Genomic DNA, 26,779 nt, shown 5'->3' on the forward strand with positions numbered 1-26,779 from the left:
AAAAAAAAATTAATGGGATACCACTATATAACTAACTTGTATGGCTAAAATTTAAAATATTCCCGGAGAAGCCCAAGTCCTGCAGAGACCACGCACCCCACAGCACCCGAACATGACTGAACAGGTAGGCCTTGCTGCTGCCAGACCCCATCCCCAGCCCAGATGAGTGCATGCTGGCCAGAGAGGCAACCCCTCAGAGAGCGCCAAGACCCGCAGAGACTACATGCCCCCTGGAAAGGCCCAAGACCCGTGGAGACCATATGCCCGAGGCACCAGTGGGCAACCAAGAAGGCAGTGAGGCAGCTGTGCCAAATTGGCAGCCACTGCAGAATCCTAGCCAGACAACAGTGTCAAACCAGTGGACTGTGAAATCCCTTGCCACAATGACTAAACATCAAAGGAAAGATAACAGAAATATGAAAAATCAGTAAAGTATACCACCAAAGGGAAATAACTCTCAAGCTCTAGATCCTATAGAACAAGAAGACCTTGAAATGTCTGACAGGGAATTTTGACAGATAATTCTAAGAAAACTAAATGAGATACAAGAAAACTCAGCTAGACAACACAATGAAATGAGGAAAAGTATACAGGACCTGAAAGAAGAAATGTACAAGAAAATCAATACCATGAAAAAGAATGTAGCAGAGCTTGCTGAGCTGAAGAATTCATTCAACCAAATAAAAAACACAACAGAGAGTATAACCAGCAGGCTTGCAGAAGCAGAAGAGAGAACTTCGGACCTTGAAGATGGGCTGCTTGAAATAACACTGGCAGACAACAAAAAGAAAAAAGAATTAAAAACATTGAAGAAAATCTAGGAGAGATATCAGACAACCTCAAGCACTCAAATATCTGAGTCATGGGTATTCCAGAAGGGGAGGAAAAAGGAGATTGCATTGAAAATATATTCAACAAAATAGTGGTAGAAAACTTCCCAGGTATAGGAAAAGAGACATATCTTCAGATTCAGAGAGCTCAAAGATCCCCAAATGTATTCAACCCAAAAACGTTTTCTCCAAAAAACGTTATAGTCAAATTGGCAAAACTCAAAGACAAAGAGAGAATCTTAGAATCTGCAAGAGAGAAGCGTCAAATCACCTATAAGGGAGCCCCAATCAGACTAACATCAGACTTTCCATCACAAACCCAAAAAGCCAGAGAGAAATGGGATGATATATTCAAAATACAAAAAGACAGAGATTGCCAGCCAAGAATACTCTACCCCACAAGGTTATCCTTCTGAAATGAAGGGCAAATAGTATATTTCTCAGACAAACAAAAACTGCAGGACTTCACTGCCACACAACCACCCTTACAAGAAATTCTCAAGGGAGTACTGGGTTTGGTACTTGAAAAATTACTACCACTGCCATAAAAACTCAAGAAAAATCAAAACCAACTAGTAAAATAAAAATGCCAGCAATGAAGAGAAAAAAAAAGTTTATCTGCAACCCAAAAAACCAACAAATACAGAAGACAAACAATAAATCAGAAAGAAAGGAATAAAAGACACTTAAGACATTCAAACAAAAATCAATAAAATTCTAGGAGTAAATCGACACCTTTCAATAACAACTCTTAATGTAAAAGGATTAAATTGCCCAATCAAAAGACATAGACTGGCTGACTGGATTAAAAAGGAGGACCCAACTATATGCTGCCTTCAAGAGACCCACCTCACCTATAAAGTCACACATAGACTAAGAGTGAAAGGATAGAAAAAGATTTATCATGCAAACAGAAATGAAAAACAAGCTGAAGTAGCTATTCTTATATCTGATAAAATAGACTTTAAACTAAAAACCATAAAAAGAGATAATGAGGGCCATTACATAATGATAAAAGGATTCATCCATCAAGAAGACATAACAATCATAAATATATACTCACCCAATATCAGAGCAGCCATATGTATAAAGCAAACTCTATTAGACCTAAAGAAGGAAATAGATACTAATACCATAATAGCAGGGGACCTGAACACCCCTCAATCAATATAGGACAGATCATCTAGGAAAAGAATCAACAGAGAAACAAAAGATCTAAACAACACTCTAGACCAACTGGACTTGGCAGATATCTAAAAACATTCCATCCAACTACCTCAGAATATTCATTCTTCTCATCAGAAATGAAAAAGGTGACATTACAACTGATACCTCAGAAATACAAGGAATCATTAGAGAGTACTATAAACAAGTACATGCCAACAAATTTGAAAATTTGGAGGAAATGGATAAATTTCTGGACACACACAAACTACCAAAACTGAGCCAAGATGATGTAGAAAATCTGAACAGACTAATAACAATAAAAGAGATTGAAGCTGTTATCAGAAGGCTCCCAACAAAGAAAAGCCCAGGACTAGATGGGTTCACAGCAGAATTCTACCAAGCATTCAAAGAGGAATTGATACCAATTCTCTACAAACTATTCCAAAAGATTGAAACAGAGGCAATTCTCGCAAACTCATTCTATGAAGCAAACATCACCCTGATAACAAAACCAGGTAAAGATACAACAAAAAAAAAGAAAACTATAGCCCAATATCCTTGATGAATATAGATGCAAAAATCCTCAATAAAATACTAGCTAACAGAATACAGCAACACATATGCAAAATTACACATCATGATCAAACGAGATTCATTCCAGGGATGCAAGGTTGGTTCAACATACGCAAATCAACAAATGTGATACACCATATCAATAAAATCAAACACAAGGACCATATGATCATCTCTATAGATGCTGAAAAAGCATTTAATAAAATTCAACACTCATTCATAATAAAGACTCCCTACAAGTTAGGTACAGATGGAAAGTATCTCAACATAATTAAAGCCATATATGATAAACCCACTGCCAATATCATCCTCAGGGGAGAAAAGCTAAAAGGTTTTCCCTTAAGAACAGGAACTAGACAAGGATGCCCACTCTCACCACTCCTATTCAACATAGTGTTGGAAGTACTAGCCAGAGCAATCAGAGAAGAGAAGGAAATAAAGGGCATCCAGATTAGAAAAGATGAAGTCAAACTGTCCCTGTTTGCAGATGACATGATTCTATATATTGAACAGCCTAAAGCCTCTATAAAAAACTCTTGGAGGTGATAAATAATTTCTGCGGGTACAAAATCAACACACAAAAATCAGTAGGATTTCTATTCTCCAATAGTGAACATGCAGAAAGAAAAGTCAAGAAAGCTACCCCATTTACAACAGCCACCAAAAAAATAAAATACTTAGGAATAGAGTTAACCAAGGATGTGAAAAATCTCTACAATGAGAACTACAAACCACTGTTGAGAGAAATTAAAGAGGACACAAGAAGATGGAAAGATATCCCATGCTCTTGAATTGGAAGAAGCAACATTGTGAAAATGTCCATACTACCGAAAGTGGTATACAAATTTCAATGCAATCCCCATCAAAATTCCAATGACATTTTTCTCAGGAATGGAAAAAACTATCCAGACATTTAACAAAAGACCACGCATAGCCAAAGCAATTCTGAGCAAAAAAAATAAGGCTGGAGGCATAACACTACCTGATTTTAAACTATACTTCCAAGCTATAATAACCAAAACAGCATGGTACTGGCATAAAAACAGACACACTGACCAATGGAATAGAATAGAGAATCCAGAAATCAACCCACACACATACAGCCGTCTGATCTTTGACAAAGTTACCAAGCCTATACACTGGGGAAGAGACTGCCTCTTCAGCAAATGGTGCTGGGAAAACTGGATATCCATATGCAGGAGAATGAAACTAGACCCATACCTCTCACCATATACCAAAATCAACTCAAAATGGATTAAAGAATTAAATATACACCCCAAAACAATAAAAATTCTCAAAGAAAACATATGAGAAACACTTCACGAAGTAGGACCAGGCACAGACTTCATGAATATGACCCCAAAAGCACGGACAACCAAACGAAAAATAAACAAACAGGATTATACCAAAATAAAAAGCTCCTGCACAGCAAAAGAAACAATTAACAGAGTTAAAAGACAACCAACAGAGTGGGAGAAATACTTGCAAAATATACATCTGACAAAGGATTCATATCCAGAATATACAAGTAACTGAAACGACTTTACAACAAAAAAACAAGTAACCCAATTAAAATATGGGCAAAAAAGCTAAATAGGCATTTCTCAAAGAAAGATATACGAATGGCCAACAGACACATGAAAAAATGCTCAACATCACTCAGAATTCGGGAAATGCCAATCAAAACCACACTGAGATACCATCTAACCCCAGTTAGAATGGCTAATATCCAAAAGACTGTGAATGATAAATCCTGGCAAGGTTGTGGAGAAAAAGGATTGCAAAATGGGGCAGCCTCTATGGAAAATGGTATGGAGGTTAGGTTCCTCAAACAATTGCAGACAGATCTACCATATGACCCAGCTATCCCACTGCTGGGAATATACCCAGAGGAATGGAAATCATCAAGTCGAAGGTATACTTGTTCCCCAATGGTCATTGCAGCACTCTTTACAATAACCAAGAGTTGGAACCAGCCCAAATGTCCATCATCGGATGAGTGGATATGGAAAATGTGGTACATCTACACAATGGAATACTACTCTGCTATAAAAAAAGAATGAAATACTGCCATTTGCAACAACATGGATGGACCTAGAGAGAAATGAGTCAGGCACAGAAAGTGAAATATCACATGTTCTCACTTATTTGTGAGGGGTATAAGGAAATAAATAAATACACAAATAAACTGGGGGTGGGGGTGGGGAAGAAAACACAACAATTACATTTCCTTGAAGTTGATAGAACAAGCAAACAGAAAGGAGGCTGTTGGGAGGGAGGGGGAGGATGGAGGAGGGAGGGAGGTTTCAGTAATGGGCCACAATAATCAACCACATTGCATGTTGACCAAATAAAATAAAATTTTAAAAAAATTAAACATAAATAAAATTTAAAATATTGACAATACCAAGTTTAGCAAAGATGTCAAGCAAACAGAACTCTCATATACTGCTGGTGGGAATATGAAATAGTATAACCACTTTGGAAAATAGTTTGGCAGTTTCTTATAAGGTTAAACAAACATTTACCATATGACTCAACAAGTCCTACTCCTAGGTATTTACTCACGAGGAATAAAAACCTACATCCACACAAAGACTTAATATATAAAAATTCCAAAGTAGAGACAACCCAAAGTTCGAGAATAGGTGACTGGATGAACAAATTGTGATATGTTAGTATAATGGAATACCATTCATCAATAAAAAATAAATCAATATACACACAATAACATGATGAATCCCAAAAACATTACTGTGAGTGAAAGAAGCCAGACACCAAAGAGTACATGTTGTATTTAAAATTAAAACAGAAGAGTACATTGTTTTTTTTTAATTTCTGGAAAAGACAAAACAATCTAAATGACAGAAAGCATGTCAGTATTTTCCTGGAACTGGGATGGGGGAGGAGGTATTGAGATCACAGAAGCAAGAAAGATCTCTTTGGGATGATGAAAATATTCTGTATTTTGATTGTGACAGTGTTTATACACATACACATATTTATTAAAACTCATCAAACTGTACACTTAAAGAGGTGACTCTTATTTTATGAAAGCTATGCCTTATTCCTGGGAAGTTACAGTATAAGTAATAGTTTAGTTCAGTAGTTTCCAAACTTTTTGGATCATTTTCTCTTCTTAGTAAAAAAAATAATTACTTATGAACTATACACATGTTCCATTGCATTAACAGAAGTATACACTTTACAAAACGTACACAAAATAGAAAGAATAAAATAAAGAGCTAAAGATTAAGGCAACTTCACCAGCTTATCTCATGGCACAATTTATACTTAGGTGAGAGGTTCATCACTAAAGATAGCAGACAGAAATCCATGTGTCAAAAATCTTAGTATTTTGAACTTTTACAGACAACTTCTTATTTAGACAATGTCTTTAATTTGCTATATGACTCAAAGAATTGGAAAGGTACTCATTGTTATCCTCTTATTTGTTTCTGCTTGCAATATTATTGCTATCTTCAATCTGTAGGCTATACCAGGGTACTACAGAAAGTTCATGGAAAATTGAATTAAAAGATAATAACAATATTTCCATGAACTTTCTAGAGTACCCTCCTATGTGGGAAACTTTTTAAGCCACTTGCTCATATTATGAAGCTAGTTTAATGAAAATTAGACTATATAATCCATTAATCCACTTTGCTGGAAACCGAAAATGCAACAAACAAGTAAGAGGCTACCATCAACCCCTCTTCCCTCAGGATGCCCCATTTATACAAGTGATATGTATAATTTTTTTATATCTTAGCAATATTTCTTATTTTTAGGTTAAAAAATAAATGGAATTAGAAATTCTAATATTTCCTTTCCATATTCTAATAAATCTTCTTATATAAACCTGGGATATAGATGTTCCACATTAGAGACTTCAGATAGTAACCACTCATACTATTCAGAAATCATAGTACTGTATTTAAAAAATAGAGTGTGTGCATGTACACATTTAACACTAATATGTAATTAAAGTATTTTCAATTACTATCAATTTTGAAAGCAATTCAGTCATTACTTAGTTCTCTCATTAATTCAACAAATATTTACTGAACATCTATTACGTGTCAGGTGTAGACTGTGTGCTAGGTTGGATTATAAAGGAATCAAAAGGAGACATGCTCCCTGGATCATCAATTTACAGTCCAGCTTCGGGGAGAGACACTAATTATATAAATCAATTAAAACCACCGTAATGAAGCAATCTGTGAGGGAAAGGTACATGGTGCTAGACGGTGCATAACAGGAAAACTTAATCCAGTTGGAAGATCAGGCAGGCTTCCGTGGGACCATGACTGCTGACTTCTCATGTTCAACAAAATATTATTAAAACTTGCGCAACATAAAATGAGGTATGAACAATGATAGTTGTGGAGCCAAACTAGTACAATGAAGTGTCTTTCATATTCAATCCACCTGTGATATCATTTAACATTGATCGTTTTCATATTAAGGGTGGTTCTATTCTTCCTCATTCGCCCAAGACAATTACAATAGTTCAACTTGGCACCAAAGAGGTCATAAACACATATAAAAATTCACTGAAATTGAGAGGCAGTCTCAGTTATAATGTGGTTATTCAGATAGTCTAGAATCTATTAACAGCTGCACTGTAAAGATTATTTAAGTAATCTTTACATACAAACATTCAAACAGAGGAGAATATATCCATATACCACACTTTGAGAAAACACTACTTTTTGCAACAATTCTCCTACCTCCAGTTCCTAGCATTGTATCTGACATACAAATCAATAATCTGTCCTCATATCTGTAAAATGCTTTGCAGTTCACAAAGCACCATGACACAGCTTTTCTCATTTTATCCTTATAACAATTCCAGGTACGTTATATCTGTTTCAAAGATAGGTAATCTAAGACTGGGTGGTACTTCTTCAAAGTACCAACTCTCTGGAAAGTTTCCCATAATTGCCTCCTCACATCAACTGACTCACCTCCAAGATATATTATCTATTCTTTCTCTTGGCTCCCACATCCCCACATGCTTCAGACATTACCATTCTCTATGCCATCTTCTTTCTACTTGTTAATCTCTTTGACTTACTCTTAACATTCTTTATATCCTAGCACCAATCACAGTTCATTGCTCATAAAAGATACTCAACCAATGTTTGCCAAAAAAGCTCCTGTAATACAGTTATGGAAAGTGAAGCTCAGGGAGGTTAAAGTGACTTGCTCAGTGCCACATAGCTTATAAGTGGCAGACTGGACATTCCGACTGACTCACATCTCCTTAGATCAAATTCAAGTTACTGTTCCATTAGCCCATATCTCTAATATTTTAGGTCAATATTATTACTGCTTCAGAATAAAAATCACATTCTTTTAATACTAACTTAGTTTTACCAACCAAAACTTAGGTAGAAATGGAATTTAACTTAAAGATTAAAAACATTTTCCACATATGAAATAAATTGTCTACTGAGATCTAAGACAATTATTTAAGAACCATCTAATTAGCCTTATCAGTAATCCATTTTTATACTGAGTATTTAAAGAGTATGGGCTTTGTTTATTATACTAGCTTTGCTAAATCAGATTTTTGTTTTCCTAGAAAGAGTTCCTCAACTTCTCTGATGCTCTTTTGCTTTGTTGAGTTATTTTTTTAATATCTAATTTTAAAAATACCTAAAGAAACATTGAATTTTTGTGAAACATTTATCAAATTGATGGGGAAAATTAAGAGTAATCATGAGGAGTTTTTTTTTTTTTTTTTTTTTTTTGCCAGTTTTTTGTTTTGTTTTTTGTTTTAATTTTTATTGAATCAAAATTGATTATACATATTTTGGGGGTTCAACATTGAGATATGTTGATCAATCAATATTACTAGCATACATATTGTTACAGATTGGAATTATTCCTTTTGCCCGTTGTCCAATCTGTCCCTATCCTCCTCTCCCTCCCCTCCCCTTCCCCCTCTAATGACCCTAGATTTCTTCTCTCCTTCTGAAGGAATAGTACTTTGCTGATTTGTTGCCTAGATGATCTGTCCAATGCTGAGAGGTGTGATCAGTTCCCTCAATATTATCATAAAGCATACGCTTCTTCTGTCACTCTGAAATAAGCTTTCTGGAGAGAGACATCCTCCTCCATTCTTTATCTCTGCTGGTGACTCTCCTTGTGTCAGTGCACTCCAGTGGCTGGCAGACCATCTGCGTGGTGTTTGTGGCTCTAGCTGCTTTCACAGCAGCCATGGTTATTGTGGTGGCTGTGGTGGGCCACCCACATGGAGGTGATGTTTTTGGCATGCTCTTTGGTGCTGGCGGTGTGCATGGTTGTGGGGAGTGTCTGGTCCCCGGCTCCATACCTCGGGTCCCAGGCAGGCCCTGAGGCACTGGCGTGGTGTGCCTTGTTGTTGGATGTGGGTCCAGTCCCCTTCTCCATGCCTTGGGTCCCCAGGTGGGCCCTGAGGCGTTGGCACGGTGTGCCTGGTCGTGGGTGGGAGTCCAGTCCCTGGTTTCATGCCCTGGGTCCCTGGGTGGGGCCCCAAGGTGCTGGCATGGTGTGCCTGGTTGTGGGAGGGGGTCCAGTCCCCAGATCTATGCCTCGGGTCCCTGCGCAGACCCCAAGGTGCTGGCACAGTGTGCGCTGTTGTGGGTGGGATGTCTGGTCCTCAGCTCCATATCTCATGTCTCCTGGTGGGGCCCAATGCACTCGTAGTGTGCCTGGGCTGGAACTACTTTTTTGTCCTTTGCTTACTTCTAACACGAGGGGACTTCCTGTGGGAACCAGTACTTGAGCTGTGTTGTTTAAATTGCTGCTCTGCTGCTGTTTCCCTAGGGAAGGCTTTTTGTGCAGCTCAGCATTTAATGGTTGACCTTATAGGTACTTCTGACTCTCCAGAGACTCAGTGCACCTGGGTTGTGTAGAAACTCTGATCTGTGCCTGAGTTTTTTCATCAAACTGCACCCCATGCAATTCTACATTCCCAACCAGTCTCCTCTGAGTGGTCCTTTGCTGACTAGGGGGGTGGATCAGCTGTCTTTGCTGTGTCCCAATGTTCTCCCAGTGGACCGGTCTCCCTCACCACCCATGCTCCAAACATTTCCCATGGGAGGCACTGTATGTGGATCCCTTGCGTTGACTCACTGGATTCTGAATGGCTCCCCTTTTTCACCTGTTCTGGCTCCTCACTCCTGTGTGGGTCCATGGGAACCCTATTAGTGGTCTTTCTGTCCTGGGGGCCACCAAGGTCCTCTTCTCCCCTGCCGCCTCCAAGTAACTCCATCTGAAGGGCACAGCTGTGGCTTCTGCCAGCTCCTGCTCCATGCACTCAGCAGTTCCAGCCTTAAAGTGGCTGCAGCCTGAAACACTCAGAGCAGTTCTTTCTCTCTCTCACCGTAGTTTCTCTGGCCTTCATGAACTCCGTGTTTCTCTCCTCCTCTTCCTCTGAGCTCCAGAGGCCCCAGCTTGGCTGATGTTACATTTTTATAGTTGTAAATTGGTTGATTTGTGGGAGAGAGTGACCAAGTAATCATGAGTTTTAAATATCATACCAGATCAATGAACCTACAGGCAACAAACACTTCAGTGAATCACAAAGTCAAGGTGAAGCCTTAAAAAATAGGCACAAAACAATAAGACAAAAAAAAAATTCCCAAAATTATTAGTAAAAAGGTTTTTCATAAAATAGTTATGATATTAAGGGTCCTATATAGTACTGATCAATGGTCTTGTCAGTTCAATTAAAAAAATTCAGAAAAATGAGCCAGAACTAAAGCTTAGGGTTTTTTGTACTAAAATTAATTTATATACTATCACTTTCCAAAAAGCTTAGAAATCATTTTGCTCTGTCATTTCAATCTACAGATATTATAGGTTTACAAAGAGAAAAAAGAAACCCATATTGTCTGTATTATCCTTTAATTCTGCTAGTAATAAGATGAAAAGTTAACTTGAGTTCTCAAATGCAACAATGCCTCTTTAAACCTAATTATATGAATCATTTTCCCTTCTCACATTTGAAGTGCTATCTTTTCTTATGGATAACTTTTATTACCTAATTTTTCTTCTTTAATCCTACTATTTTAAAAAGCTGAAATTACTACTAATAAAAAAGGACAGATTTAATAGGATCATAAGCTATCAATACTTAATTACCTAGAAACACAAAATAATAAAAGGAGGCAGAGAAAAAAAAAATCATGGTTTTGGTTGGTTAGGTAGATTTATGAGAAGCAGCTTGACCAACGTGTAAACCAGAAATAAAAAGATCTGTATATTATTATATTCTGTTTTGAGACTTTCTTTTTAAATCACATGTTAAAATGCACCTTACAGAAATAAAAGATAATCTTTTAAGGCAACATTTAAAAATTAAGATTATAAAAAGATGAAAAATTGTACCTTTATATTTAATTTAAAATCTGTATTTCACCTCCTCTTCCATCCAATACCTAATATGTCAATTATAACACAAATTTGGATGAGTTTAACTTTTTAAAGACTGATGGCCAACTGATTTGATGTACCTGGTTTTCCTCAGAGGTTAGGGTGGATATTGTTGTCCGGCCCTTCATACTACTGGAATATATGTCACTACTAATTAAAACAAAAATCAAAGCTACAAACTGGCTAATAATCATTTTGGGGTTTAGGACCTGATTTTTAATTTTTAATACTTTTGTCTCTTTTGTTGAGAATAATTTAGCTGGCATTTTCTAGCAACCAAGTTTTTAATGTAGTCTTCAGTTGAACCACCAATTCCTTATACACATCTGCGATTTTAAAATAGTCCTTATAAATAACGGCTGGCCTGTTAGCTCAGTTGGTTAGTGTGTGGTGTTATAACACCAAGGTCAAGGGTTCATATCCCCATACTGGCTGGCCACTAAAAAAAAAAATTGTCCTTAAAAGTACCACCAATTCTTTACTGCTTGTCTGCTTTATGTGTTATTCAGGCTTATTTATTTATTTCTTGATAGTAATTATCAAGATAGAAGAGTTGATAGGGAATATAGAGAAAATTGGGTAAAAACTCAGTATTGATTTTCCTCCAGACTTTTGTCTTTCTTTTTTTAAACATTCATTCACTAAGGTGAGACAAAAGTAGTTTAAATTTGGGATAATTTTTGAAGAATTCTGGTTGCTTAGAATATGTATAAGGCAAACTTTCAGGCTTTATTTATTTAGAGATAAAATGCTAAATAAGTACCTATGTCTGTTGAATACAATATTAGCAGCTCAAATTATGAATTAACAAACTTATCTCAGATTGGAACCTTTATTTATTTTTAAATGTTTTTCTTTTAATATAATTTCAGGCTTGTAGAAAAATTACAAGAATTATACAAAATATTCCCAGGTATCCTTTCCTTAGATACTTGCATGCTAACATTTTACTACATTGATTTTATCATTTTTCCCTCTTTTTTTTAAGGTTCTATATTTACTGATGTCCATACTTAGATCTGAGTTTAGAAGAGCATAGAAAGTTCAAGGTTCGTGTTTTTTTATCTGCTGGTTATTTTACTTAGCCCTTTATACCCTAGATGCTCTTATTTGCTTCACTAGTTTTGCTTGTGGGATTTCTCAGTAATGCATTTTGATTGACAAAGCTAAAATTAATCCGTCTTGACATATGTATGTTATGTTCTTTGCCATAGGACTGCCATGTTTAGTACTGCTATGTCAGTGGGCTTATATCACTTAACAGTTTATCATGTTATAATTCATCTGACTGCTTCATCTCTGGGGATAGAGCTTCAGAGTCAGTTTTTGAAGTAGATGCCTTGAGTATGACTCTTAACTAAAAAACAAACAAACAAAAAATCATGGCTGAAGGAAGGTATATTAGTTAAACCTCAGATTTAGGATTTAGCACTGAGGTACTAGGCAGCCAGGATAAAGAGAGTGGCTCTTATTTGCTCCAATAGGAAGTGTATCAGTTCATAAGGGCTGTAAGGAAAATGAATCAGAGTCTTTTGAGAAATGGCTTTGACTGATGTCAACACAAGTTTTTAAAGAAAATAAAAAGGCATAATGTGTGTCTATTTCTAAAATCAGCCCTGGATAAAAGGAATGGCAAAATGATCATTTTTTTGTAAATAGAAAAGATATGTGTTAAGCACCCCATAAAATTAAACTTCTGATATGCTGGCTTAATACAGGTACAGAACTTGAAGAATTTTTAGTAACAATTCATCTGGCTACAAAAGAATACAGGAGAGTAGATGGTTCTCAAACTGTGTTCCATAAATCCCTAGAGGTTTCACAAATGCATGTCAAAAGCTTCTACCAAGGGCAAGAGGAAGCTAAGAGGGCAAGGCCCAAGTCCTCTCCCCTCCACAAACACACAGTGATTCACTCAGAATAGCATATCTCTTCAATATATATTGAGCACTTACTACTTGCCAAGTATTTGCTGGTTCCATGAAAGAGTTTGCAAAAAAGAATCATTTGCTAAACAGATAATACACATATACCCCGCTCCCCCCAAAAATATAACATCAAGCCCATACACATGCATTTTGTAATTACTGCCCTAGAGTACACTCCTCAAATGTAAACACAGGCTGTCAAGGCCAGACGACTATTATTCAAAGTAAGTTACTTAAATTTCTTGAGCTCCAGTTTCTTCACCTGTAACAGAAGAATAATACCACCTACCTTGCAAGGTTATTTTGTTTGTATTATTTACTCATTTGTATGGTTGTTTTAAACTTAGGAAATAGTAAGTCATGCATTAAGCACAGGAAATAGTAAATATGGGAGCTCAGTAGATGGTAGCTTCTGTTTTATGATTTGTTATTTCAAATGGACTTCTGATAGAAGCAGAATGGTGAACAACTTCAAAATGATAACTATAATTGAAAACTTAAGTAGCTTATATTGCAGACTGAAACACAATTCATAAGCTGAAGATACCAAGATTCCAGGCAGGTGCCACCTAACGCCTCACCTCATCTCTCACCACTCAGCCCTCCTAATCTCTTCTCAAGCCATTTTGACACAGTTTCAGCTCCACAAACCCACCAGGTTCTCTCTTGTGCCAGGTCTTCATATACTCAATCCCCTCAAAAAACACTTCCTGTTATTCCCCCATTGTTACCTTTATTCCTCAAATCTTAGCTTAAAAGTCATTCCCTCTGGGTAAACCTCCTTGACCAGCTCATATAATATATAACAATTTTGATTTGGACCTTAAAGTTTTTTTCTTTCAAATACCAATGGCAGACAAGCTCAGCTATATATTAAGGTCTATCAGACTGAGGATGTATTTTTAGCACATATAAAGAATTCCTCTCATTTGATTTGGCAAGAGGGTAGGTGCTCTGTTTAAATTATGTTACACATTATTCAAATTATAAATAACCAGAAGTGCCAGTTATACTAAAGTTCTCTATTCTCTACTCATGTAAAAAAATTTATAGGACAAATTGCACTTTCCAAGAAAAAAAAAGTACTAATGTTGAAATTGATAATTTGATAGGCAAACTAGACATTAATAGAAAACAAATTATACATTTATAAGAAAAAAACCATGGAATCAACAAAAACAGGTCTATGCAAAGTCTTACTAAGTAAGTAATTTGTTAAAGAAGAAAACTTCCTGCAGTTCAACTCTGGGAGGTCCTTTGGAATAGTTGCACTAAATAAACCATTTAAACCTCTTTTAATTAGAAACCCAAATTCTAATCAGGCTAGCTAAGATATAAACATATTATTTTCACCTATATTTTTTAAAGACTTACATCTTATACCAATACGATGTTTGATTCAAAATTATCGTATTTAATGAGCTGAATAAAATACTGAAGGTATTCCTGATCTTTACTGAAAAATCTCCTGGTATTTTCTCTAATCACTATGGTGCCCTATCAAGGGTGGAAGACACCAAAACCACCCCAAAGGTCAGACCAAGTTGGTGTCAGTTCTGATCTAGACTGACCCTCCCTGACTTGTTATCTAGCTTAATACAAGAAGAAACACAGGTACTTGCTTAGTAAAAAAATGAAAGCAACATTGGTTTTAAGACTAAAATAGCTACAGAGGATAAATTATTTGAAAGTGAGAACAATGAGAGGACAAAGGCCAAACATTACAGAAAAGTAAATTTAAAAAGCCTACAAATTTCCATTGTAAAATCAGTGAATACTACTACTATTACTACTAATAACAACAATGAAATAATAAGAAAAAATAATAAATTTATTAAAGGTTTATTAGAAGCAGGTACAATCCTAAATTATTTAACAAATACATAACATTTTTAGCTACATATGAGCTAGATATTAACTCTATTTTATAGATAAGGAAATTGAATCGCAGAAAGGTTAATAATTTGCCCAGTCATATAAAGAAAAGGCTAGAGCCAGGATTTGAACCTATGCCTTCCAAGTATAAAGCCCACTCTTTTAACCTCTATAAAATCTGCTTCCCTTGAAGATACAGTAGCCCTCAAAGAAATAAAAGGAGAAGCTCAGAAACCATGGAAGAAGACATATGACAGTCAATAATATCAAGTGTCAAAGAAAAATACAGAAAAATCCTAGAGAATAATGTTGGATTTGGCTTGTTTAAAGTACAGAGTAGTAATAGTTATGTGGGTAGCACCCAAATTTCATAGGATTAAGAAGCAGTCATACCAAAGGGAAATACAGTAGACAAGTACAGGTGTCTCTATCAGGAAAATCAGCAGTGGAGGCATACCTAAAGAAATAAGTCAAGTGAACAGGGAAGAGAATGAACATTCTAGGGAGGCGACATGTGTGAAGTTGCCACAAATGGGTCATCTGACTCAACCTCTCATAAGAGGTTCCTGTGCAACACTGTTCCATATCGCTTTCTTCCTAGGTCCCCTCCCTCCCTCCCCTTATTTCAGACTGCCTTATTTCCCTTCAACTCTTCCATGCTTTTCTCTACCAGAGATACCCTCTTCCAGTTTGTTTTTCTTGTGAACTCCAACTTTTCCTTTATGACACAGCTCAAGGGTCACAACTTTAGTGAAGGTATTACTGATCTACATTCCAAAGGATAATCTCCATGTTTGTTCCTGAGGCATTTTATATCCAATTCCATAACAAAATCTATTTCCTTCAAAAGCTGGCTTCCTACAATCAGGTTCCACATCACATTACCTTAGAGACCCCAGCATTTAACATAGTGCCTGGCACATTCCTCTTAAAATATAGTACCCAGAACTAATCATAATGATCCAACTCCAGATGAGAAAATATTTTTAAAAATTACTTAAAAAGAGAAGCAAAGAATATTACTACTCAACTATTTATGTAGAGCTCTTATTTTTGTAAATACTTGGTAGAATGGTCAACAAAAGCACCTTCGTATTGGACTGATACAGGAAGATTTATTTCCACTGTAAATCATCATGGTCCTTCAAAACATCTTACTTTTTTATATTGGATACTAAAAATTAGGATCCCTGGTTCTAAAAATAAATATTCTCTTTAAGAGCTAAAATAATTGTCTTTTTTTTAAAAAGACATTCAACTGGAATTCATTTTAAAAAGTAATACCTGTTTTAGGATGTCTGCCACAGTCTTAATTATGAGAACTCTGTCCCCTCAGGGAACGAAGCCAATGGGAATCAAGTCCCAAATAATAGCAAACCAGAGAAAAATGTCTTTGTGTTCAGTTGATTATATGAGATAATGGTCTCAAATGAAAAGAATTCTATTCGTGTCCGTCAAAGCTAGGATTCGCAGAAAGCAAACTTGTTAATGGAAAGGAAAGATAAAGACAAGAAGGATGAAGTACACTACCTCAAGCATAGCTCCTCAAACAAGGAAATACAACCCATTTAAGATATGGGTTGTAGAAAGAAAATTTGATCCAATAGGGTTAGGGTTCTGCTATGGATTTAACACATGATAGGCAATATTTTTGTTTTAGTCATACTGATTGCTTTCACCAAAATAACTTTCTCATGGGTATTCTGCTAGTTACTGTGATTTCTTTCTGGTTGTGATGATATATGTACTACTAGGAATATGGAAAACCGAAGTGAGGATGGAAATAACCCAGTATTGAAGCTGTGGTGTGAGGAATTGAGGATCTTAGGAGTATTCATATTAAACCTGAATTCCTAAAATCTATTTCCTAAAGGTTAAGATACCCATAATAAATACATCTACTGGAGAGGATTCATTAAAAACTTACCATACTTGAAGATTGCCCTTCCTGTACAATCTCACTGACAACTCTGGTTGGACATGTTCCCCAAGGAAAATATCATTTATCTTTTTGACCACAGGGATAATATGCTCACTCTGTAGGACATACCATAATTTGGAAATGCTAAACATGTGGTAGACTAGTACTAACTGAAAAGAAACAATAACAGTCACATAGCTATTCTATTTATTTTTACAACACAAAGTATGAACAAAGAGTCTCTACCTAACTAGGTAATTTATATGGGGGGGGAAAAAGGTTCTTTCCTGAATATAATCTTGAAATGAGCTTTTATCACATAAAAAGATGTTTCAAATGTCCCAGTTACATACCAAAGACCTACCAGAAACAAATTCTCAGAGTCTCTGGGTAGGAAAAGGTAAAGACTACGGTCTCTGATAATAAAAGAATTTCAGCCAAGTCAAAAGCTTCTTGGAAAAAAAAAAATCTTTCACTGAGCCCAACAGAAGCCCCTCAACACCAGGGCTCCATTGTACCTGAGATGTTATATTTAGAAGAAGTGATACAGAGACAACACACCTGCTCATTTTGAGAGAAAAAGATTTGTGCCCTTCTTCAAAAAAAAAAAGGTAAGAGACAAATAGTAGAAAGAGGAGAAACTGTAGTTGGAAAGGCAGCTAAAACTGGGAAACACGAGAGGGAGAAAAAGATCTTGGAGCTCTCATTCAAGATGGTTTAGGAATTATCCTCAATGTCAGCAGTATTCATGGAATGCCAAGAACACAAGATTAAAACAAGGCATAAAAGTTCTGACTTCTGTCAAGGTTCTACCTTGAAAGGAACCTAATCTGGCTGGCTACAGAATGGTAGAAAGACATTTACCTTTTTCTCTCTCCTGGTTTTTAATTCAGTTCTAGGGCAAGCAGAGTTAGACAGCCTACTAGATTTAGGCATAAAATGACCAACTTGAAGAACAATTTGTAACAAACTCTTTAACAAATCACTCAAGGATGGAGTATGGGAAAGGGAGCAGTCCATTTCTAGTTTTATATATATAAAAACCTACCAATCTAAAAAGTCTTTTTATAAAGATGATAGAATTACTAATATCAAAATGTTACCACCTAATCAAGATACTGAACTTGAGTATTTTTATAGAATGTATCAAATTGAGCAACAATGTTTATATTTGGAAACTAAGACTATGGGATGTTTTATGAAATAATGAAAACTTACATAAGACAGGAAATTTGATACAGTATTATACAGTGAGATCTTGCTATTCTTTGCTCAGAATTCCCTATTCCTAAACTATATTATCTAAGGAAAAATGACAAATTGAAACTTGAGTTCATGTAGAATAAATAAAATACCATAAAAACAATTTTAGAATAAACACTTTATTTGGTACTTATTACACAGTAAAATTAGAACCCTTACAGCTTTGAAGAAACAGTTGTGTATAATATTAGAATCTTGAAATTTCTGGTTTCTTAACATTCCAATACATATAAAATTATGTCTCAACATAAAAAAAAAATTAGCCATAGGCTTTCTCATTATGTCAAAATGGCAAAAGCAAGGTTATGATAAAAAGTTGAGTCAATAGAAGTAACTGCCTTTGAAATCAATACCATGACTTTAATATCCATCATGGGTCAGTAACAAAAGCTAGAAGCTTTTAAAGGCATTCTACTATAGTTCGCAAACTCAAGATAACATCAGTATATTAACAATTCAAACATTATAGGCATGTCAGAGCAATAAGAAATTACTATAGCAATGAACTTATCAGTTATAGACCATTTACATCCATAGGGACATTGTTAGAATGCACTGGGGAGCTGCAAACATGATACTGTTCCAGTGGGGGGTGGTGGGGGGAGAAAGAAAAAAAGAAAGAGGGGTTGGCTGATTAGCTCAGTGGGTTATAGCAAGTCCTTGGAAAACCAAGGTCAAGGATTCGGTTCCCTACGTTGGCCAGCTGCCAAAAAAAATAAAAATAGAAAAAGGAAAGAAAAAAAAATTAATCCTTCCAAATAAGCATGGAACGATGACATAACAAGCATCTCCAGGCAAATATCACGCTGACAAACTATGTGAAATAAAACATTTTGTTGACAAAAAGAAAATGAAAGTTCTCACCTTCTTTGCTTGGTGGAAGGGAATGTAAGATATCACCTGCCTCAAATGTCCCAGAGGAAAAAGCTAACTTGAGGAACTGCGAGTACTCCTGTTGGGGGGTGAACCATATGGCATAGTATACAATGTTTTCCAAAATGTGGTCCAGGTGTACATGAGATTATTTTTTATGAGGACACGAATGAAGAGTGTGTGTGTGTGTGTGTGTGTGTGTGTGTGTGTGTGTGTGTGTGTGTGTGTGTGTGTATAATCTTCTATTTATGGCTAGTGATATTGATTTTCTACTTCTGTCAGTAATTTAATTTTTTGTTTTGAACATACAATTTGTATTTAATGTAAAAAATCATTTTATTTAAGAAGCAGTCAGATCCCGCCCCCACCAGCCCCGTCCGTGAAGTAAGGTGACTGGCCTACCCTAATTTGGTAAAAAATTGGAGGTTTATTCTTTGGTTTAATCTCCACATTGGGGAAGATCAAGCACAGATGATACCATATGAAAAAGAGAAAGATTAAGTAAATTAGTGTAATAAATACCCAAATCTCTTCCCCCACTCAGCTCCCAGACAGCCAAGCATTCACCCACTAGGCAGGAAGCTGAACAGGTTTTCTTTAAAAATATAATCAGCCAAATGAGTAAAAACAAACACACTGAACATCAGAGGGTTCCTAATTAAAATTCCCAGGCAAATGACCCTATTTTGAAGTCAACAGGACCTACTCATCCATTCAAATCAGCTTCTTTTACCTACATTTTTAAATACGGATAAACACACAAAAATTATCAGACATCTGAGAAAATCTTTTAACATGAAAGACAGAGACCAAAATTTTTTTTAAAAAAGAGTACTTTGAAAGAAACAGACTATGTAAAGAGACAAGAGAAGACAATTTCAACAACTTGAAAAAAATTGATATCTTCAAAGAGAAAGAAGAAAGATAAATACGAAATAAAACATCACATTATAAAAAGGAACACCCAGGGAATTTTTAAAAGGTGCTTGAAAATAAAAAATATGATAACAGAAACTAAAATTGATAGGCAAGAAAATGAAACTGCAAGTAGAACAAAAAAGTCAAGAAAGTAAAAAAAGAGAAGACAGATGAAAAATAATCATAAATGAAAAAATTGAAGAAAGTTTCCCAGAACTAAAGAACATGAATGTCCAGACTGAAAAGGCCATCAAGGTTCTAGCACGATGTATGAAAACAGGCCCACACTGAGGAACATCATGAAATTTCAAGAAACAGGGGTTTAAAACATTCTCTAAACTCTCAGAGGGCAGAAAACAAATTATATAGGTCACACACAAAGGATCAGAAATCGAATGCTGTTTGACTTATCTACAGCAATCCTGCAAACTAGAAGAAATACAATCATTAAATCCAGGGAAAGTATATGAGTTTTACAGGAAAGGAAGGTAATCACCACTTACTAAATGGCTAGATTTGAATACCATTTATGTATCATGGTAGTGTAAATACTGATCAACCAAAATTAAAACAAAACGTAGTTTGCCTCTGAGGGGTGGTTTATTATGGGAGAAGAGAGGAGATTAAGGACTTTTTTTTTTTAAATAACAAACCTTGCTAAATGATTTGACTATGCTATTATACACACTATATAAGACCTGTAGTAAACATTTGCTGATAAATGAATTCAACAAAAAGAAAACTTTTTTAAAAAGAAGGGAGGGAGGAAGGAAGAAAACAGAGTCCAGACAGACTGCACATGTCTTAGTGTCTCAAGAGTGTACTTTCTGGAGATAGGAACACTATCTACCTCTACCACATCCTTTTTAAAAACAGGCACTCTCAAGGCCATTGTTCTTCTACAAATGAGATGAAAACCAAATCACAGTGAGTTTAACTGTTCAATATTTCCTTAATATTGACAGATTGCTGAGTTATCTTTTTAAAGTTAAGTATAACAATCTCCTAATTGCTCTTTACTTGCTCTTTGGATGACATGACATAAGCTATCCTTTTCTGAATAATGTTCAGTCTTGAAATTGATGATGACATCAATAACACCAAAGGCTTTTAGAACACCATTTTGGAGAAACTTAATTTTAATGATGAAAAGAAAAAAAACAAAGATAAAAAATGTAACTATTAGATTGAAACATAAAATTGTTTTGTTTATCAAAACTACATGTAGTTCAATCTAATAAACTGGGAGCATGAGGGATGGGAAAGATATGCGTGTATGTATAATAGAGACCTGAAAAGAGTATGCTAAGATTGTTTTAAAAAATTATTTTTTAAAAAAATTATTTTAGATGTCTTTACCTACCCTAAGAGTCAAAGACTTCTCTGTGATTCCAGCACTTCCCCCACCCAAACCAATTCTATATCCTAAAAAGAATATAATCTCAAGTCCCTATGTCTACCATGTACGAAAAAATCCTCTCCCTAACCACTTATTTATAATTGTAGGAGGAAAATTTGCTAAAGATTCTCCTTGACACTAAGAAATTGTCGGCAAATCTTGAGTCTCCACATAATGCTATATGACATACGATCTTTCTCACAGTCTCACTATTCTTTGGAAGAAATGACAGGCCAATGTGTTCACAATCCATGTGCAAACTATTAACTGGCGTGAATAGCATTATTTTGTCAGTGTCTTTCCAAAACAAGCCAATTGCCCTAAGTATGAATAAGACCTGTAGTAAACATCTGATGATGAATTCATTCTCAACTTTTTAAATGGGATGAGTCAGATCTCTAGACCTTTAAGATAATTTTATTTTCATTAAACAGTACTTAACAGCCATCTAATGCCAAGGCACTTTCTAAAACACCATAAATGAAAAAACCTCTGCCTGTAAGGTACATGCATCCTTTCCTTTATTATGTACTACTGTGAGCCAACTAAATAAAAAATACTACTGCTGACATTTCAATAAGAGACAAATAGAAAGTTGTGATAAACAATGGGGAGAGAAGAGGAGGAGAAATCCTGCTCTTTTAGAATGGGGAATATAGTGTGAGTATTCATTTTTGTATCCCTACAGCCTAGCACAGAAAGAACCAGGTGTGCCTAAGAAACATTTGCTGAATTAACCTAAGAACTGAACTATGCCAGTCTGAGCACCCAATGAGGCAAGATGGTAAAGTCCAAATAAACTTTGGATACAGCTGTTGGACAATCAGCACAACAAAAGCACATCTCTTGAGAACTGCAGCTCCTTACCTGTTGTTGTACTGGTACTTGCTGTACCACCTGTGTAGGCACTGCTGCTTGACTAGCCACAGATGTTTGTAAAGTCACTGTCGAACCTGTGTCCGACCCGGTCTCTGATGTCTGCATGATGGTCTCTGAAATATATTAAAATAGAAATAAAGTTTAAAATGTTCTCCTTGCATGACTAGCTTCGTTACATTTGTTCTTAATATCCTATACTGAGACTAACTTTCAACTCTCATAATCCTTCTTATCCCAACGTACAGCCATGATAGTCCAGGCATGTTTATAGTCATCTGACCACTTTTTAAATAAATACAGAAAATTATTAATCCATATTTTTTTAAAAATCCCTACTAGTACCTCTTATCCTGAGACTATAAAGTTTAAACTTCACTGAAAGCTATCTTCCTTAGATCTCATCTGTTATAAATTGTTTCAATCCCTTTATAAACTATGATCCAAAATTATGTCAAGATGTTATTAATTCTTAGAGCACAAACCCTGACTAGATGTAAATATGTCGTGAACTCTACTTTCTAGGCACTTCTATAGTCTACAAGAATGTAACTGGAAGAGTACATCTTAGAATAAATCATTTCTAAGGTCCTGTCCAACTTTAAAACTTACTATTCAGTGATCTAAAAAAAATTAATGTATATCTTAAAAACAACTGATATACCCTAAACTTAGCCAAAATTACCTTAAACTAATTTGCTCTGCCTGTAGTATAATAAATATGGTACTAAAATTAAAATTCAATTATATTCTTACACAACAATAGACAAACATTAATGTTTAATATTTTTGAAAGATGGGAAGGATCACTATCATATAAATGAGACTGGTAAACAAAGACATAAAATTTTTCTTTCTTTCACTCATGATTCAACAGGCCACATTTTTCTTTGCCAAGCCTCATGACTTGAGAGAGGGTCTCAATTGCCTCCCTTCCGGAGATTAGCTCAAAAGGTTGTAACCATAACTAGTCTCTCATTTTATAAGTCTTTTCCAGGTGCCAGGCACTATGCTAAGGTCTTTAAATATATTTCCTAGCTTAATCCTCAGAAGAACTCAATGGTGGAAGTGCTACTATCCCCACTTAATAGATGAGGAAACTGAGCCACAAATGGATTAAATAACTTGCCAAAAGCCACTCAGCTAGTAAGGATAAGAGCCTGAATTCAACCAAGGTCTGTCTGACTCAAAAGCCCATGATATCAACCACTACATGTATTGCTTTGGAACATCATGATTATAGGACTTCCAAACTAAAATCTAGCGATTGTTGGTCTGAACAGTAGTCTCTGTGGTTCTCGATCCACAGTATTTGATCTACACTTCCAAAAACAAGGGACAGACATCCTGTCTCTCTCTGACATCAAAGTTAGGAAGTATTCCCTTTCCTTCAACTAAGGCCATAATAAAACCCAACCAATAAAGACTTTTCCAGAGGCATTTTAACTGATTAATTCTGAAGACCTGGCTTAACAGTAGATCAATTAGAATGTTAAAGCATGTTTGAGGAGTATCACCCTCCTACCAAATTTTGCTAAACAGATTATATAATACCGCTGACACATTCAGAGTATCCTGATAGCTTTCCAACATTTCTGCAAAGTAAGAATCATCACATGGGGTTAGTGTCTTAGCATGCTCCATTTGTAGGTTTTGTTTTATTCCCAGCATAACAGTTTATGAGTACATTTGAGGTGTTCCCACTCATCCAGCAGTGGTTTCTGGTGCTTTGTTTATGTTTGGAAGTAATTTGGTTAGTTGAGTTCTTCCATAGATTCCTTTCAAATGTTATTTGTTTATCAGTCACAAATGCAGTCACAATAATCCACTTTGATAAGCTAAATAAAGCCCTGCAGTTTGTCAATGATGCAGCTCATATGTAAATGAGTTGTATATTCTTGCAGGAGAGACACGCACAATTTCAGTCTAGTCATCCTTGCCTAATGTGGCTGTCAGGTGTGTCATGAGCAACAGATGCTTGTTTGACAAAGGACCTTTTTATTCTGGCTAATTAAGCAGTTGGACACACCCGCCTGTTAACGGTTCTGCTTTGTACAGCCAGCTCTGGCTGAATCATGCGAATCTACAGCTAAATAGGCCACATTTTGAAAGAAGGCTAATTAACCCCTAGGAAAAGGAAAAGAATATTGCAAAAACCCAGCTGCTGAATGCAATAAGATTAGCATTTCTTCAACCTGATGAGCAAAATGTAGGCAAAGCAAATGTGTTTGGAACAAACACGCGTTATTGCAAGTTTTAAGGCATTCAGATGTTCTTTGTGGAACTTCCTGAAGATCATTTAATACACTCAAATTCACAGTTGGATTTCTTTTATCACACACAAAGTACATGCCAGATTAAATGGTTTAATAGTCTGACCTAATCAATTACTTATTAAACAGAACTATAACTGGGCTAGCTTAAAAATTGGTAGTATGCATCTAATTTTTATGGGGGTCTTTCATCCTGAAATAATTTGCTCTCCTAAAAAGCAAAGTCTGCAAAGTTTGGTCCCTCTACACTTGTATTGTTTTTAACACTGAAGAAGATAATAGGTTTTAATTCAGTATGGAAAATAACGACCTGTAATTCAATTTTCAAGTGCAACAGAGAACTTCTTTCTTTTTTCCTTAGCATGGAAAGATGACGAAACATGCTAGTTCAAATTTCTATTTTAACCAAATTAAACAAAATTACTATAATAGTTACTTAATAGGAATAACAAAAATAAATTGAATCTAAAACATGATCATCCTCAAGAATAAATTATTCACAAGAGTATTAGAAATGTGATTCGACATAAGATCATAGGAATGACATTTAAAGAATAATTTTTTTTATAATTAAAAATTACAATTTTTAAAATACAGAACACAGAGTTTAACATTGGTGCACTTTTACAAAGGTAAGATCCAAAATTATTATAACTGAAGTTTCTGCAGCATAAAACTTTTATTACTAATACTCTGATTCAGAATCAGCATTCTCAAATAAATGATAGAAAATAATAGTGGAACACATAGTGCCCACAGCAATTAAAATCTCTATTTGTTAAAAGTTAGACAACTAAAATGAGCAGTGCTTTTGGGGGGGAAAATTGCCAATACTTACTTTTCTGAATACAAAGTTAGTATAAAATGTACACATCTCTGACTATTCTGGAGATGATGAAGAAATGTTATAATTACTCCAACTCTAAGAAAAAACTAAGGATAATAAGTGACTTTCAAAGCAAGTTGTCAATGTGAAATAATGAGGAGTATTTGAAATTACGTATGTGTATATATGTTATATATATGGTTAAATAATCACGCAATAAACTTGCTTTTTGGAACTTTGGCAAAAATATATTGAGCTGATTATTTTACCTACAAATATAAAACAATATGACTTGGCTTTTATCCCCCCTTCACCCAGTACAAATGAAAGAAACTGGTTAAGCTATAAACTGTAGTGAAATGCCAAGCCTTCCTTATTTAAAACACACCTCTGTGAAAAGTTCATACACTGCAAAATACAGAGGGCTTTATTAAATCAATAAATCAAGTAAATGAGGGATGTAAAAGGAAAATTCACAATTTTCCATATTATAAAAGCTCTGCCTCTTTATTTAGGTTTGATGTTGTAATCCTCATGACTGTATACAATATACCTTTTGCACTAAATTGATCTATAGAAAAATGATGGAATGATAACAGTGTAGACTGTTCTGCAGACATCTTCCTGTGATAATGCTGACAGTGATTAATGCTGGAGATGATTAATCAGCACACTTGTAACATGTACAGGTTGCCTAGGTAACTTTTTTCACTTGTCAAATAAATGTTTTCTCTTAACTAACTTTTCCCTCGGCTCAGAATAGATTATGAAAAACTATTTATTAAAGAAAAGAAAAATCAAATTAAGTTACATTAACAGTTTTTATCTAAAGGACTAATAACTTTAAAATAAAACAATACATTAACACTGAAGCTAAACTGCTGAAATGATATAAGAATTATTTTATTATTTGTTATTATTTACAGTTATCAAGAGAAGCTGTCATCAGGCACAGAGGTAATTTGGGAGAAATGAGAACCAAATGATTGTCCAGTCAACTACTGGAGTCCTTCCAGCATTTTTTCTAATAGGCAAATCAGTCTTACCTAGATGATATATCCTAACAAATGGCAGTGTCAAGATAATTACTAAAAGTAAAGAAAAAGAAAGCTGAACAAATAAAGAAACTCTAAATATTCTAACCCTACACTCTTTCCTTTTGGAAGGAGGGTTTGGGAACAAGATGATATAATACACAGAAAGATTCTTTCCAGAATCTATGAGACAAAGCCATAAATGTTTCTGCCCACTGATCAATCCAATCTCGAGGTGACTAGAACCTATTATATGGATCATTTAATAACACTTAGAATCAAAAGATAATGAACAGTGAGCATTTTATCATAAATCTATTGCCATCTTCATTACTACAGATAAGAATAGTTACCGTATGTTGAGCAGTTGTGTGATAGATGCTTTGCATACATTTAATCTTAATTTTGCCAATGAAGTAGATATTCCCATTTTAAAGGAGAAGAAAATAAGGTTTAGGGAGATTAAATAATTTGCCCAGGGTCACAGAACTATTTAAGAGATATAATGCCAGGATTCTAGTCCAGGTCTGTCTCACTCCAACATAGTGCCTTGTCATCACCCTGCTGGTCTACTGCACATACAGCAGCAGCATACT

The 26,779-nt window shown here is 35.3% G+C and overlaps 1 protein-coding gene across 5 annotated transcripts in view; it reads right to left on the bottom strand.

The window, feature by feature from the left end:
* RFX3 (regulatory factor X3) overlaps positions 1–26,779 on the bottom strand; it is a 281,067-nt gene that overhangs the window by 140,155 nt on the left and 114,133 nt on the right. For all 5 annotated transcript variants that reach the window (XM_063080722.1, XM_063080724.1, XM_063080725.1 and 2 more), the window contains one exon: positions 22,042–22,166. In XM_063080722.1, coding sequence (XP_062936792.1) covers positions 22,042–22,158 — 117 coding nt within the window. In that variant the 5' untranslated portion in view covers positions 22,159–22,166. The remainder of the gene's footprint in view (positions 1–22,041; positions 22,167–26,779) is intronic.

The sequence above is a fragment of the Cynocephalus volans genome, chromosome 16, assembly GCF_027409185.1.
Source record: "Cynocephalus volans isolate mCynVol1 chromosome 16, mCynVol1.pri, whole genome shotgun sequence".
In the NCBI taxonomy this organism is placed as follows: Eukaryota; Metazoa; Chordata; class Mammalia; order Dermoptera; family Cynocephalidae; genus Cynocephalus; species Cynocephalus volans.